General features: G+C 39.3%; 2 protein-coding genes across 2 annotated transcripts; one reads left to right on the forward strand and one right to left on the reverse strand.

Moving 5' to 3' along the window:
- The first annotated feature begins 4,460 nt into the window (after window positions 1-4,460).
- Window positions 4,461-6,090, forward strand: LOC141596887 (uncharacterized). Its single transcript, XM_074417161.1, has 3 exons — window positions 4,461-5,020; window positions 5,371-5,541; window positions 5,629-6,090. The coding sequence occupies exons 1-3, from the start codon at window positions 4,769-4,771 to the stop codon at window positions 5,737-5,739; spliced, it is 534 nt and encodes a 177-aa protein (XP_074273262.1). The 5' UTR covers window positions 4,461-4,768; the 3' UTR covers window positions 5,740-6,090.
- LOC141596885 (uncharacterized) lies at window positions 6,020-9,184 on the reverse strand. The gene is made up of 2 exons (XM_074417160.1): window positions 9,010-9,184; window positions 6,020-7,512 (listed from the first exon to the last, which is right to left on the reverse strand). The coding sequence occupies exon 2, from the start codon at window positions 7,502-7,504 to the stop codon at window positions 6,626-6,628; it is 879 nt and encodes a 292-aa protein (XP_074273261.1). The 5' UTR covers window positions 7,505-7,512; window positions 9,010-9,184; the 3' UTR covers window positions 6,020-6,625.
- Window positions 9,185-15,335: the final 6,151 nt, after the last annotated feature.

The following is a 15,335-nucleotide window of genomic DNA, read 5'->3' on the forward strand; positions in this document are numbered from 1 at the left end:
ATAAATTCCTTGAGATGAGAAACAAACTTAATATAAGCAACAAAATTACGCCACCTCCCCGGCAACGGCGCCAAAATTTGATACCATCGTCAGGTACCAAAAATAAATACCTATTACAACTAACAGAAGTCAGTGGTAAGTAGGGTCGATCTCCACAGGGAGATGGGAAAATGTCAACTCAACTAAGTCCGTCAAGGTAACCAGTTCTTGGGGGTTTTTAATTGTTTATTCTAATCTAACAAGGTCAAAGGAGAGAAAAAGTGCAAGAGAGTAAAAAGTAGACAAGCAGAGAGAAAGCAGCTAAGACAGTCGGTTCACCATGATTCTCAGGAAATATAATCTAAGGTCTCAGGTCAATGCAAATTCAATCTACAGGGCAATGAATATCTCCTTCCGGTCTCAATTCGCCCTAAAACACTAATAGCTTAGCTTCCGCCCTCACTAAAGTGCCCTAATGTTCGCTACAGGTCTTACCTTTTCCAATCTTCCGATCCAGGTCAAGGTGTACCATGATTTATTACCTATTTGCGTCGACTCAAATATAAAAGAACAGTTATATATAACGATTAACAACATAGATCAATTTCGCATCAAACCTAATTACTTATTTCACAGTTCCCTTAAAATCATGGCTCCCCTATGTCTTAGCAAGGGAGGTTTAGCTATGCATAATCACTGAACAAGCAATAATAATACATAAGCAATAAAGATTAAGCATGATAACAGGGATAAAGAGTGATTAAAGACAACAATTAAAGATTAAAGAAGAAAAAACAATAGAGAGCAATAATGAATTAAGATTAAGAAAGGAGTAAAAGTACCAATTACAAGTAGCCAAAATCCGAGTTAGGGTTCAAAGAGAAGAGTCATAGAGAGTGGAGAGAAAAATATGGAAGTAAGGGAGAGAGAATAAGATCCCCCTAAGTTCCCCTGCCGTCATACATATATTCCTAATTACAAAAGCCTGCTCAAAAATAGCTCAAAACTCACATAAAACACAGAGTCTCTCGATCGAGTGAAATGAAACCACTCGATCGAGGACAAGCCTTGAAAATCCTCTCGATCGAATGAAGATTGCGTCCGATCGAGTACTCCTTGTAACACCTATCTCGATCGAGTAACAACAAAGCTCGATCGAGTGATTCTTAATGGATAAAGCATTCGATCGACCATATAGTGTAGCAAAACTGGTCGATCGAGCTATATTAGCACGTGTGGACTCCTTGGCACCTTCCGAGGCTACTTCGCGCATCTCTAAGTGAAAGATTTCGGGCTCCGATTCCTTATTTTCCAAAATGCATGCGAATAGGACGAGTTTAGGCTCGATTTTGCTCCTTTATGGTCTGTACCTGCAATTTACACAAGACAAACCAAAGTGGACTATTCAAGGGAATTTGTAGCTAGATGCCAAGTAAATAACACAGAAATGCGTATAAAAATGAGGTAAAAACCTTATATAAAATACACGCATCATAAGTGGTGACTCGATCGAGTGCACCAAGGGCTCGATCGAGGAACCTCCAGTTTCTATAATTCCCGCAAATTTTCCTTAAGTCGGTTATGTTTTGTTATAAATACCAAAACTCGTACCCTAGGTTATTTACGCTTTAATTTCCGTAGGTTTAGCATAGTTACTCTAAAAACTCTCTCAAATACTTAGTTTTAGTTTATATTTATTGTTCTTCCTTCCGGATCTAAGCATTCCTTTATTACGTATCAATCTTTCTTTAATAATTATTCTATCATTATTGTTCATCTTATTATGCTCTTAATTATGCCTTCTTATATTGTTATTGTTGTTATTATAATTAGTATGAGTAGCTAAATCTTCTATCTAGGGTGAAAGGGAATCTAGGTTGTTAGAAGGGGATTAAACTAATGAATTGATAGTTAATATTGCTTATTTGTTGTTGTTCATGTTATTGTTCTTCATCTAGTAAATTAATTACTGGCCAGGGTTAATTGACTAGTATAGCGAATTGAGACTTTCATCGACTGAGTTAGAATCAATATAGGCCACATTAACTGAATAGAGATAATTTGGGTGTTGATATTCGCAGTACGCATTTTACTCAACATAGTACACTTTTTCCCAAATTACCCCTCTCATTTTTTTTCTCCCCTACTTCAAGTCCCGTTTTGTACTACATTGAAAATAAATTTAAAACAAAAAAAAAAAAGTTAAACAGTACATCAATGTCAGCCATTGATTCAACATCGAAGACGAACAACAATCACAAGTTTAATCATCGTTGTGGGCTTCTGACGATGAGCAAAGTGGAAGACTGCGACAACTTGACTCCGTATTGTGGAGATGGCTAATCTACCGTCGCCAGCATGTATCTTCTTTCTTAAGAACAACAAAAACACGATTTCTAATATGAAAGGGGGTAACTTGGAGCTTCGGCTGGCACGAGGAGAATCAAGCAAAAGGCAAGGGGGAAGATGCGATGCAAAATCACAATCCAGAAGCTTGATTTAGCTGGTAATATCCATGATGCCACCAAACATTATCATTCAAAGATCAAACTCTAATTAAAAAAAATACTAAAGAACATAAAAACAAATATTAGTTTGAACAATTAATTGTAATTTAGAAGTTAAGTACATGTAATTTAATCAAATTATGATTCATAATTGAGATTTTTTTGTTGTAATTTGATCGATTCGCAAGGTTCTAATATTGGGATATGAGAGAATTAGATTTGTGTTTGTAAGTAGCACAAGGGTAGGTAAATGAAAAATATTGCCCAAAAAGTACTGTAATGAGTAAAAAACGTACTGCGAAAATAAATTACGTAATTTAATGATAGCGATTGCATGTTAAATTAGATCTAAATGAATATTGAATCGATCGATCATATAACCTTAAGCAACATAATTAGCTCTATCAATGAATTAAATCATACCCCGTATGACTGCTTAGTGAACCCGAATCCCTAGACTCTTTAATATTATTGTTATTCATCTTTATTTACTAATTGCAATTAGTTGTTAGCATACAAACAATCAAAACCCCCATAAATTGTTACCTTAAAGACAGACTTAAATATTAACAAACTAGAATAATTACCTCGCCTCTATGTGGATTCTACCCTTCTTACCGCTAGCTATTTGTTAGTAGTAATTTAGGTTTACTTTGATTAAAGTGATACGACTTTAGCCTTATCACCAAGCACATCTCAAACAGATAGAAAAAGCCCCAACCGCCATGACCTCACTCCACCCGAAAAAAGCGACGGACACAACAGACCACCACGACGGACCCTTCACGCGAGCCGCAACTGGCCCGACACATAAAAAACAAAAAACCAATTCACCCAAAGCAACCTCCCAGGACCACCACCATACATGCAACAAGACTAGTCAACAGGACACCAAAGACATTCAGGAAAAAGACCGATAGGTGGAGGAAATGGGGGGTCACCATCAGTCCAAGACCACAACAACTATGAACGAATTTGACACTAACGGACATAGGAAAGGGACTGAAAGGTGGGGGAAATGGGAGGATCACCATAACATTCCCAAACCACCACAGAGACCGAAAACTACTAACCCAAATGAGCTATCCTCATCGACACAAACAACAAGCAAAAACATAAAAAGAAGCCATACCAAGGGTGGGGGAAGGGGGGATCACCCCTGTGTTGCATGCATGACCATCGGTGACAAAACGAGGAGACGGAGGGACAGGAACAAAGAACCTCATCGAGGCAACCACCGCCGGCCATAGAAACGGACGATCTAGAACCGCGGTACGCCAATCGGAAATCCGTCAAGGGAGTGAGGTCAAAAAAACGAAACACAAAAAACAAGAGATGTGACGATCTCCAGAGATGGGCCAACATTGTCATGTATAAACAAACACTAACAAAGCGACGGAACCGAAGGGATTGTCAATTTATCATCCTCTTGGGTCCTTGTTGATTGAAAATTCTTACTGCTTCTGTGAGATTTTATCCCGTATATTTATTTAACTAATTCTCCTCTCATATACTCCGTATTTCATATTTCCGATCATTTTTAATATTGTAACTTCAAATTTTGGACCACGAATAATAAAACATCAAATACCATATGAAAAACACTGGTAATTCATGAAGTTCGTTATCCCAAACAACTCTTTTCTTTGACCCAAATTCTCAATTAAGACACTATATCGTTTTAAGCTTAAAACGACTAGATAAGTCAAGTAAAATAAAACAAAAAGAGAATGCATGACAAAGCAACAAAGTTATCTTATATGCACATGTGTGGTAATGTTTAACTCGTCGTAATGTTAAGATGGATATATCTGTCCTAGGGCAACAGGAGACCAAGTCCATCATTATTTTTATTTATTTTTCTGTTGGGGTATACATCTCTTCATGTTTACTCTCCACGTTTCTTCTTGTCATTTTCTGTTTCAAAGCGACATTCTGCTTTATTAGCTTAATCAATGAATGAATGGTTGTTACATACCAAAACCAAACGAAATACTCAAAACAATTCCTTCAATGGAGTTGTTGTATGATTATTAACAAATAATTAAAACTTATATCTCTAAATTCAATGCATTTTTATACCGTATTAGGAATTATTAGATTTATTTTCTCATCAGGAAGATCCTATTTTCATGCTAACTTGGAAATATTTCATCCCATTAGAGTCACTCACCAAATTCCATTACCAATATTCTCACAAATTTTCTTTCACTAATACAATTTTTGCAAGTGAATTTAACATTAAACTTTTAATTTCAATCATCATCCCATTCGAGTGAGAAATGGTTAAGTTTGAAAATGATAAATTGGGTACGAATAATGTTATTGTTACAGTTTATGAAGAATCATCAACTAAAAGATTACCATGTCCACAAAATAACAAGATCAGGGACAGAAGCCTCAACACAAGAAGATCATGTGGCTATTATGATCGACGAGCCGAGCTTCTGGCCCAGGTTCATCAGCTTAGAAATGTTGGCACACACCCCGTTCACCAGGACCCTAGTCCTACTAAACCCGCACCCAACACTAAGGTAATCATCTCACCATTTTCAATAATAGATATGTACTTCTTTATCATGTATGTTACTCGGTTTCGACTGGTCTAGTCTGTGGGTGTGTTAGATTAAAACTGTTAAAATCATTAATGTATGCGATTCATTAATCATGACCCGGGTTAGAACCTTGTTAGTATCAAAACTGCCTTAGGTTTCAGTTTATACCATGAAATCAGTGGTGGGTTTTGGATGCAATCATTTTTCCTGATACAGTTAAAAGGTTTACTTCGTAAAAAAAGCCGATCAGTATACGAGTAGTATTTGAACATATACAATGATTGTAGTGAGCTAATATGTTGTTAATGAATTGGATTCATATAATGTAGAAGAAAAGAAAATTGCTTGCTCCGTTAAGGAAAATCAGATTATCTTTGGGACGAATATTTGGCGAGAGCAAGAAAAGGTGGAGATATGAAAGCATAGAAACACAAGGATATGGAAGAAAATACAGATTATGTTGTCATCCAAGGAAGAGCAGCTGGGATAAATTTTCAAAGGTACTCACTCATCCAAACCTTCTTATATATTTTTCTGAATGACTTCTTTGGTGAAGGAATTATTCATATATGCTGTGTTTGTTACAGAGGTTTTGCCGTGTACTAAAACAATTCTCGTGTTTTTGGAAATGCAACAAATTCTCCAAAAATGAGCAAGAACTTCACCAAGATATGCATGCCAGGAATGTAAACAGCTAAGATTTTACTGCAACATGTATCCGAAGATGTTCATCTTAAAACAGAATACAGAATATTAACAGTTGTAGCACTTCTCTTGCTGAATTTCATTTCCCAAAAATCGCTTAAAAGCATGAACACACAGTCTGAGTGAGCATACATCCAGTTATTCAGCATTCAGAGAAGCAAAAAGTCACTTGAAATGCAGTTATGCACTAAGATACTGTGAAGCAAATGTAATTTCAGTAACATATGCGGCTGTACAATAATGCTTATGTAAAACTGTCTTACACAAGTATCAAGCCGAGCCAAATGACACCTATAATTAGAAGTACAAATGATTGGAATACAAGAATGAGATTTATTCCACAGAATTAAGATGTTCAATATCTAAGAAAGGAATTCGTGCAAAGGAAATTTATGGGATGAAACTATGTCAAATTACAGTTACAATGAAGATAAACAGCTCTGGCGCCGAAGGAATAGATACAAAAGCAAAGCTGAAAAAGCCCCATGTTCAGACATTATCAAGGCTAGGGCTTCACAAAGATAAAGCCTCCGCCACCGAGTTTCGTCGACACCAGATCACAGAAATTAAAACAATTCCTGGGTATGGTTAAAGAGCAGAGGATGTACCTGAACCATTTTATCCTACAGGCTACAAATGAATGATCACTATTCACAACCAACCATTCAAATGAGAGCTTTAAAGTCTAATCCTAAATGACCAAATCACAAGTAATGAATTTATAAACCTGTCTTAACGAAGGAAAAGCTGTGTTTCATCCTCTTCCAAGACCCACTGTCTTGGAAGAAATATGGCCCCTTAGATTGCATTTAAATTAAGCATAAAAACCCAATGGTAGTAGGATTTTCGACGGGCCATAAAAGCAGGTTAACATGGTGGTCAATTGCGCCTCCATCTCCTACGCGGCCTGCCAAAAAACAGCGTTCTTCCATTATTGCGACGAAGAGGACGAATTCCAATATCATCATCCTCTTCGTTATCGTCATCGTCATCAAACGAATCATATCCTCTTCCAAATGTCCTATGGAATGGAAAACCAGCACTCCTCATTCGGTTAGACTCAAATAGCTCAAGATCATCATCCAACAAATCTTCCACGTCCATGTCCATGTCGAAATTCAAGAAGGAATTAGCATTTGAGTCTATAACATAGTCCCCGAATACTATTGTACCAGGCGGCAAAGTGCTAATGACATCATTCCTTTCCCTTTCATTTTCCAAGCTTTTCCATTTTTCTTCGAGTGATGGGTCCACTTCCCTTGGCCGTGCCCAAGGGTGGTCCGCTTTGACATGTTTTTTGAGTTGCTTGTAGTTGCCAACAAACGAGCATTTCTCTTGCATGCATGTCCTTTCCTTCTTATTGAGATGTTTCCGAGCCGGCTCAACCAGGGTCCAACCTTTCACCTGCCCCCGGCAAAGGGGACAAAGAAGTTCACATACTTCCATCTTTTCTTCAGAAGTTGCTTTCATATATGCTTTCTTATACTGGTCAAGACAGTTGGAGAAACGGGAGTTAGTGGCACACATGTAAGGACGACAGCCTTTATTGTAAGAGGAACACAGTAGAAGAACAGCATTGTGAGGCGCCTCCATGCAAACTGAGCAAGTTGCATCCTCCCAGTCTTTCTTCTCTAACAACCTGATTGGCTTCTTGACATCTTTGAATATTTTGTGGGAGCAAGATGATATCCGAGCTCGGTCTCTTCTACCACTGCGACGTATGTACTTAAGGTGCCTTACTCTGCTAACTTTCGCCATAATGAAACCTGACAATGTAACAAAGAATACAATATAAAGGAAGATGACTGGCACAAGAACAGCTATCGAGACCACTACCTAAACATCAATTAGATGCCTTAATTACTGAACTTCTCGCATAGAACCAAAGCAGTTCGTGCTAATCATCCTACAGAACTGGATTCAGTTATTCTTAATTTCTTATCAATGCTGGCATTTAAAAGGGTTTACTTTGCATCAGAAAAATATACATCACATTAGCAGATTTCAGATATCACAACTCAAGAACTACGGATGGCCAACCTTAAAAGGGGGAGCTCACAAGTAAAAGGGGATACAGTATGGTAACGGATGAACTTAGCTAACGATGCAGTGATATTACCAATTTAAATGAAATAGATAGTTTCCCAAAATTCTAGGCTATTCAGCATTTAATGGATTTAGAGCTTTTTCCTGAAGTTTTATTCACTTTGTTTATCCTTAACACAAATTGAGAATCAGGGACTATCTCTTCTTTGCATAATTGCATTAATAATTCAATCTTAAACAGTAAATCATCAATGACACAGATGAAAACTGCAAATTCGACAATGCCGTGGCAAACACACGCTTTAAATTTTGTTAACTACGATCTTTTCTGGACCTTTTGCCCACTCCTAAATTATACTCGCAAATTGAACACCTCCCATCAATAAAAAAACACATTTCTTTATTATATATAAAGGTCAACACAGGCAATTCTCACTCGATTATTATATTCAGATCATGAAAAAATCAAGGACAAAAAGATATATAAACCAATTATTATCCACAGATCTCAAAAACACAATAATTTCAAGAGATAAAAATTCGTATGCCAACAACAGTCTGAAATCAAATGCTTCCCCAACATGGATCATCAACAAACGCCACCACAAAATGAAATTGCTATTCAGCTAAAATGTCAACATTGCACATGAGCCCATCACACCAGTTCCGTCCCATCCACCATCTAAACCTTGATCTCATCTACTTTTGCACTCTTTACTTACGGAAAAGTCGAGATCAAACAACAAAATTGCAGCCAATTCTAAAACAAGCAATGTACTTATAGGCTTAGAGCAGGCAAGTATATCACAGTAAATATCATTGCATATGTGGAACTCTCCCAAGAGTCCCAACAACACATTTCTAAGGTTACACTGCAGTAATCCACCTTTTAATCAACTTGTCACGCATCGAACACGATTAAACTCAACGTAATTTCAATTTCTTTCCAAAATCTCAAAATAACGAAACAAGCATGATCAAGTGATTGATCATCGTAATCAATTACATAGACAAGTCTCAATTTCCAAACTATGACTTGATAATGGATCAAAAACTAACAAAACTCACGAAACAAAACACATGCAGAAACGCAATAAGTCACAGATCCAGAAAATTGGGGAAGAACAAACCCTAGAAATTGAGCACGGAAATCAAGGAGAGAAAGAAATGAAACCCTAAGATAAATCGAGAATGAAATTAGGGGAAAATTAAAATACCTGATTACGATTAAGGGAAGAGCGTTCAGAAAATGAAGAAGATTAATAGAGAGAGAAAATGGAGGTTATGAGATATGGGTGTGAGGAGAGAGTCGAAAGTTATAGAGAGAAGGGTGAGGAGGGTGACCAATCCGATCTTCGCTCACGTTCCAGAATAATGTTTTTTATTTAATTTGATTGCGTAAGCCTAATTTTATTCCCTTTACCTTTACTTTATTGCATTTTATTTTAAGGGGGTTGATTTTCGAGTACGTACTTATATCATAGTATACTTATAACAATTCTACCCCTCTCATTTTTCCCTCTCATTTGTTAAGAAATTCTCATCTCCTTTTACTCTAATAATATCCCACCCACCACCAGCTCAACCACCGCCATATCCCACTGCCGACACAACCTTATATCACTGCCATATGCCACCGTCGTCAAACACGACCTTATAACACTGCCATATATATGACATCGTCTATACTACGGGCATCAAACATCACCAACCTACACCACCTCGCAAAGCGTCAATATCGACATCGAGTCAGATCTAATGCCAAATCTACAAATGACGATAAGTTTAGGAAGGTCATGGCCTGAGGGGGTGGGGGAGAAGCTTCGTCAGTTGTCGAAAAGTCGTCGGCGTCGGTTAAGCGACTTTGAGAAGATGTTAGATAGACAACGAAAAAAGGGTTGCTCGTTGGCGAAGGGAGATAGTCGACGGTGGTCGTCCTGGGTGGCCAACTTGGTGATGATGCCTGTTGATTAGACTTGGTGGTAGGGTGGATGAGAGTGGTGGTTGCACTGGTTGGTGGGGATGTATGGTGCCAATGGTGGATATTGTACTGCGTTTGGTTTTTGTGGTTTTTTTCTCTATTTTTGATGTACTACATCAATTTTTATTCAAGGGCACGTAAATGGAAATTGGTAGACAAAATGTACTTAGATGAGAAAAAAATGTATTGTGAATTACTTTACTTTATAATCTCTATGATGGTACAATATTACTTGTGGTTCAGTGGTAAATGTATCACAGTTTACACTTTTATTATTTAAGGTGTATCAATTAATAATTTACACTTTTTTTTTCTAGTAACTAAATAAACCCTGACAATAAGACTAATTAGAAATGAATTTAATGAGGAACCACAATCATATTGGAAACTGCCTATGAAGATATGGGTACCTCAAAGAATTCGTTTATTTCTCTGGTTATTATTACATGAGTGAATCATGTCGAATACCAATCGAGCACGACGTGGTTTTATTGATAATCCAAGCAGCGTTGTATGTGAGAGCAAGTGTGGAAACGTTTTCGTCAATTATGCCTGTTGGTTTTTTCGATGGTGAGTCTCTTAAAAATTGGGGGTTATTGTTAATCATTCTGTTAAAAATGTTAGGGGTTCGGATTCTTGGCCGACTTGCTTTGCTATAGCAGTGGGGTGGATTTGGCAGTGACGGAATTGTCGCGTGTTTAATAGGATGGACAATCTTCCGGGGAATGTATTTACGTTCCTTATTCAACGGTTGTGGAAGGTTTGTAATGCCAAGGATTTGACTGACCTACTTGGCTCACCGCTCACCGTTCACCGCTCACCAACACAAACACCGATACCTTGACATCTTTGTGCGATGCCTAGCACCTCCAGAAGGTTGGATAGTGCATAATATTGATGGAGCCTCGAAGGGCAATCTAGGCTTCTCGAGGGCGGGAGGACTATTCTGTGATATCACAAGTCATATGCTAGGTGCGTTCGCGGAGAAATTGGGCTTGGTGACAGTTACTAAGGCTGAATTAATGGCGCTCAAGAGGGACTTGATATTAGCACGAGAAAAGCAGTTCAATCGTGTTATTATTCAAACAGACTCGAAAGTGGTTATTAATAAATTTATTGGAATCGGATAATAACTCACTCTTGGCCTATGCACATTTGGTGAACATTTGCAAGTGTTCCTTAATGATCATCCATGGAAAGTCGAGGTCCACCATATTTATAGAGAAGTGAATGCTTGTGGGGACTGGTTAGCGAATCACGCGCCGGTGAGGTGCGACAACTTGTTATTTGGGAGCACGAAGATACCCCAAATCATATTCTCCGTCTAGTGCAACAAGATGTCGGGAGAGTGTGGCCTAGAAGAGTTTTATTTTAAGCTTATTAAATTTTCCGATTTATTGTTATTTTCTCGTTTAGGGTAATCTTGCTTCGTGAAACCAAAAAAAAAAAAAATTAGATCGACCCAGGTCGATAGGGACGGTCACATAACCTCCTCATTTCACGCTTAATTGCACCTATTCCGACATATGCTTTTCTAGCCACTAGCTATCTGTTAGCGTGCGTACAACGAGATAATGCAGGTATCACAGTCACATAAATAAGTTCAAAATCAAACTCTTATCACCTACCATGAAGACACTACGATCATGCTTACAAACACTCGCAAATATCCACAATTTTTCACATTCATATCACACATATGACTGTCAATAACATCTGTACTAAACACAATTAACACATCCAATTCATCCCATGTATATTCACCCACAAAGTTATTTGCTTAAGTATGTTAGGGCCAGGATTTTGGAATGAGTGCACCTTCTCACCCAAAATCAATCATAGGGGATCCCAACACACATACATACACCAGGTTCGTTTTTAATTTAACACCCTACTTTCATTAAGTTCATTAGTTTCAGTTTCCAAGATCGTCGCTCTGATACCACTTTATAACACCCTCGTTTATCAATGAGCCTTTAGCTAGACCTTAATAAATAGAGGCGCTACCATCTTGGTTGCCCGAGGTAGTGTATATCAAATTGGCAATAAAAGAACAATTGCAACTTTATTAATTCAAAGTAGAAATCTATTACAAAACAAACTAAATTAAAAGACTGACAGCTGAAGATTAAAAAAGACACTCACTACTACCGTCTATACTAGGTGTGTAATACCCGCCCTTTTAGGGACCCTTTGACCATCGTTGACCGACCTTGGGAGCGGAAGTAGTCTTAGGAAAGTATGCCAAAACCTGTTGGAGCTGCGTGTTAAGAGTGGTACTCGATAGAGTAGAGGCTACTCGATCGAGTAGCTAGGGTACTCGATCGAGTAGGGGGCCACTCGATCGAGTGGGTTGGGTACTCGATCGAGTACCGGGTTTTCAGCGAGGGTTTTATATCGCGTTTTGTTAAATCTGCAAATCACTTCCGCCACTTTCCTCCTATCCTTGATCGCCCCTTTCCCTTCCCTTCACCTCAAAACCTCCTGGAAGCTTTTTGAAGATCTTTGAACCTCGGGGGGCGTCTCGGTGTCGGGTAGCGGTCTCTTCTTTGAGTTTTCCCTAAATAGGTATGTCTGATCGTCATCCGTGCCTTTGTCTCTATAGTTAGGGTTTGCTTGTTAGTAATAGATGTTTGTATGGTGGTTATAGGCTTTGCTTGGTCATTTGGGTATGTTATCCGTCGGCGTGGATTGGTTGCGGTTGCTTAAAGGTAGGTTCGCCTACTCGGTTTCTGTAGATGGTCTAGTGTGTCCTGGATATTGTGTTTGTGTTGTGTTTGGTTGTTTGCTAGCTATTGTATCGTGATGGTTGTGCCGATGTTGATGGTTCTCGAGATGCGTTCTCGGTGAGTGGGGTCACTTGCGGGAGTGGCTTCACGCCCTAGTTTCGCCCTTCGTGGAACCCGCCACGGAAGGGGATGTGCACATTAATGGACGGGGTTATCGCTCGGTATGATGAGCGGGGCTTAGGGGAAGGCTGCGGTCCCCCAGCAGCGTGGTAGTCCGGTGGACGATCGATGTGAGTTTGGTTGGATTATTGTGATTGCGGTTGGGGTGATATCATTGTTTGTATTGTTGATTGTAGTTGCCATTGTCTTATCTTGTCTCGATCTTGACCTTGTGTGGTTGTTTGTTTGTTATGTGTCTGCCGTGATCCCTTATGGTGAGCAGTCGGTCTTAGCAGGTGTTGATGTTGTTGATAGCTGAGGTCCGGGCAGGGATGAGTCTTCACGAGATATGATGGTCATAGCGAGTAGTCTTTGAGTTGTACCTTGGTATTGTATTTTGGTTTGAATCACTTGTAATATAACTTAATAGTTCTTTTATTGACGTTTGATAACTACTTTCCTCGGGCAACCGAGATGGTAACGCCCTTATATGCTAAGGAAGGCCTAGTTAAGGCTCCTCTGGATATGGGGGTGTTACAAGGTGGGACTCAACGGTGTCACGCACCCTTCAAGAACTCTTGCCACGGCTCACAGCTGTAACACCCCGACATACCAAGGTGTCTTACCAGGACCACCCTAGCATGAGAGACTGTTACCATCTCGGTTTTCCGAGGCTAGTAGATCAAAAGTCACCATTCAAAAACATTTATTTAAGTATATATTTTAAGGTTACAATTACAAGTCCAAAACCAAATACGTACAAAACAAAAGTTCACTAATACTCAAAACAACTGAATCTAAACAACTAATCTCGTGACAGCGGAAGCTAGACTCGAAGTGATGACTCCCCATCTCGTCCCCATAGCTACAGACCATCATCACCTATCACAATCCACTCACCATCCCCAAATGGATCACCACAGATTTTACAAAACAATAACGGGGTCAATTCACTGCATAATCAAAATAAAACAAGTACGATAAAGATAAACAGTTGTTCCACAATCCACCTCCAACTCCCAATCAAATCACGTAACTGGCTACACACTAAAAGTGTGTAGCCCTGCCAGTGGAGGACCGCAGCCTTACCCACCTAAGCCCCCGCTCATCAACGAGCGATAACCATGTTCATTAATGTGCACATCCCCTCCTGTGGTGGGTTCCACAGAAGGCGAATCTAGGGCGTGAAGCCACTCCCGCAAGTGACTTCACTCAGCCGAGGACGCACCTCGCGAACATCATCAACCATCTCAACACCAACACCATACTCCAATCCACCAACAGCAATCAATCACAATATCAATCGTACAATCAATTACAACACATTCTTAAATCAATTAAACAGTAAACCGAGTAGGAAAACCCTACCTTAGCACAAACTGAAATGAGACAATCAAGCAGGCTAAAACGGCTCCTCTACGAAATCTTCACCTAACAATAATCATACAATTCCAATTACAAACATGCTAAAATCCCCTTTCCCCCAAATCACAAACTAGGGCAAACCCTAAAAGACCAATTGATACAACTCATAGAGCTAGAAGCTTACCGACATAATCAACGTGAAAGAAGGATGAACTAGACTCACAAAAGATCCACGAACTTGAGAGAGATTTGGAGATGATTAGAGTTACGTCGTAAGTTTAGGTTTTGTTAAAAGTGATTAAGAAACTGTAATTCTCGTTTATCTAACTCTAATCCTCTCTAAATCAAACCGCGAAAATAAAAACCATCAGACCGGATACTCGGTCGAGTATCCCCTACTCGGTCGAGTATTCCCATACTCGGCCATGTATTCCTGAAATACACGACGCACTTACTCGGCCGAGTAAGCCATATTTGGCCAAGTAACAGACTTAGAAAACCGTAGTATTACAACAGCAATCATCATACGCCTGATAAGACTACCTGCTTCCCATTTGCCGATAATGTCAACTGGATCACCGCGGACACGCAAAAAAAAACAAGGAATCATACAAACACCACACAAGGTCAGTAACAGAATACAATGAAAGAAGAACGACAAGTATAACAGAACATCACAAATATACACATCATAACGACCTCCGCCAACTTCGGGCTCCATAGTAACCAATGGCTCTCATCGCAGGATAGCCGGGTTCCCATCGCGACAGGTAACCCACTCCAACTGATGTCAGTCCGCAGCACTACACATAACAATCCCCGCTCATCGTAACGAGTGAACCCATCTCATTATGTGCACATCCCCTTGTGACGAGAGTAAAAAGGGGCGAAACATGGGGGCTAAACCATATCCCGACATGGCTCCACAATATCCATCTTCATTCCTCCAACATCCAACAATCGCAATAACCAGAACGATATACTCACAATGACAAACAATCACAACAAATCAATCAATCACAACTCTACTGATTAAGGAAACCCTACCTCTAACGAATCTTCCTACAAACGTTGACAATCACACATATGCATACGAGTGATCACCATCGTCACCTACAAGGAACAGTACAACTCTATGACGACTAGCTATTATCATTACTAATATCAAAGATGATGACAACGACTTACCATGCTAGATCGACTGACAACGGAAGCTACGCCCCGACTCGTTAATCCCGCTCTCACGTTCGTCTTCTAGGTAGAGGATTCAAGTGTGGTAAAAAGAGGAAGGGAGGAGGGGGAAATGGGA

The sequence above is a fragment of the Silene latifolia genome, chromosome 8 (assembly GCF_048544455.1).
Source record: "Silene latifolia isolate original U9 population chromosome 8, ASM4854445v1, whole genome shotgun sequence".
Classification (NCBI taxonomy): domain Eukaryota; kingdom Viridiplantae; phylum Streptophyta; class Magnoliopsida; order Caryophyllales; family Caryophyllaceae; genus Silene; species Silene latifolia.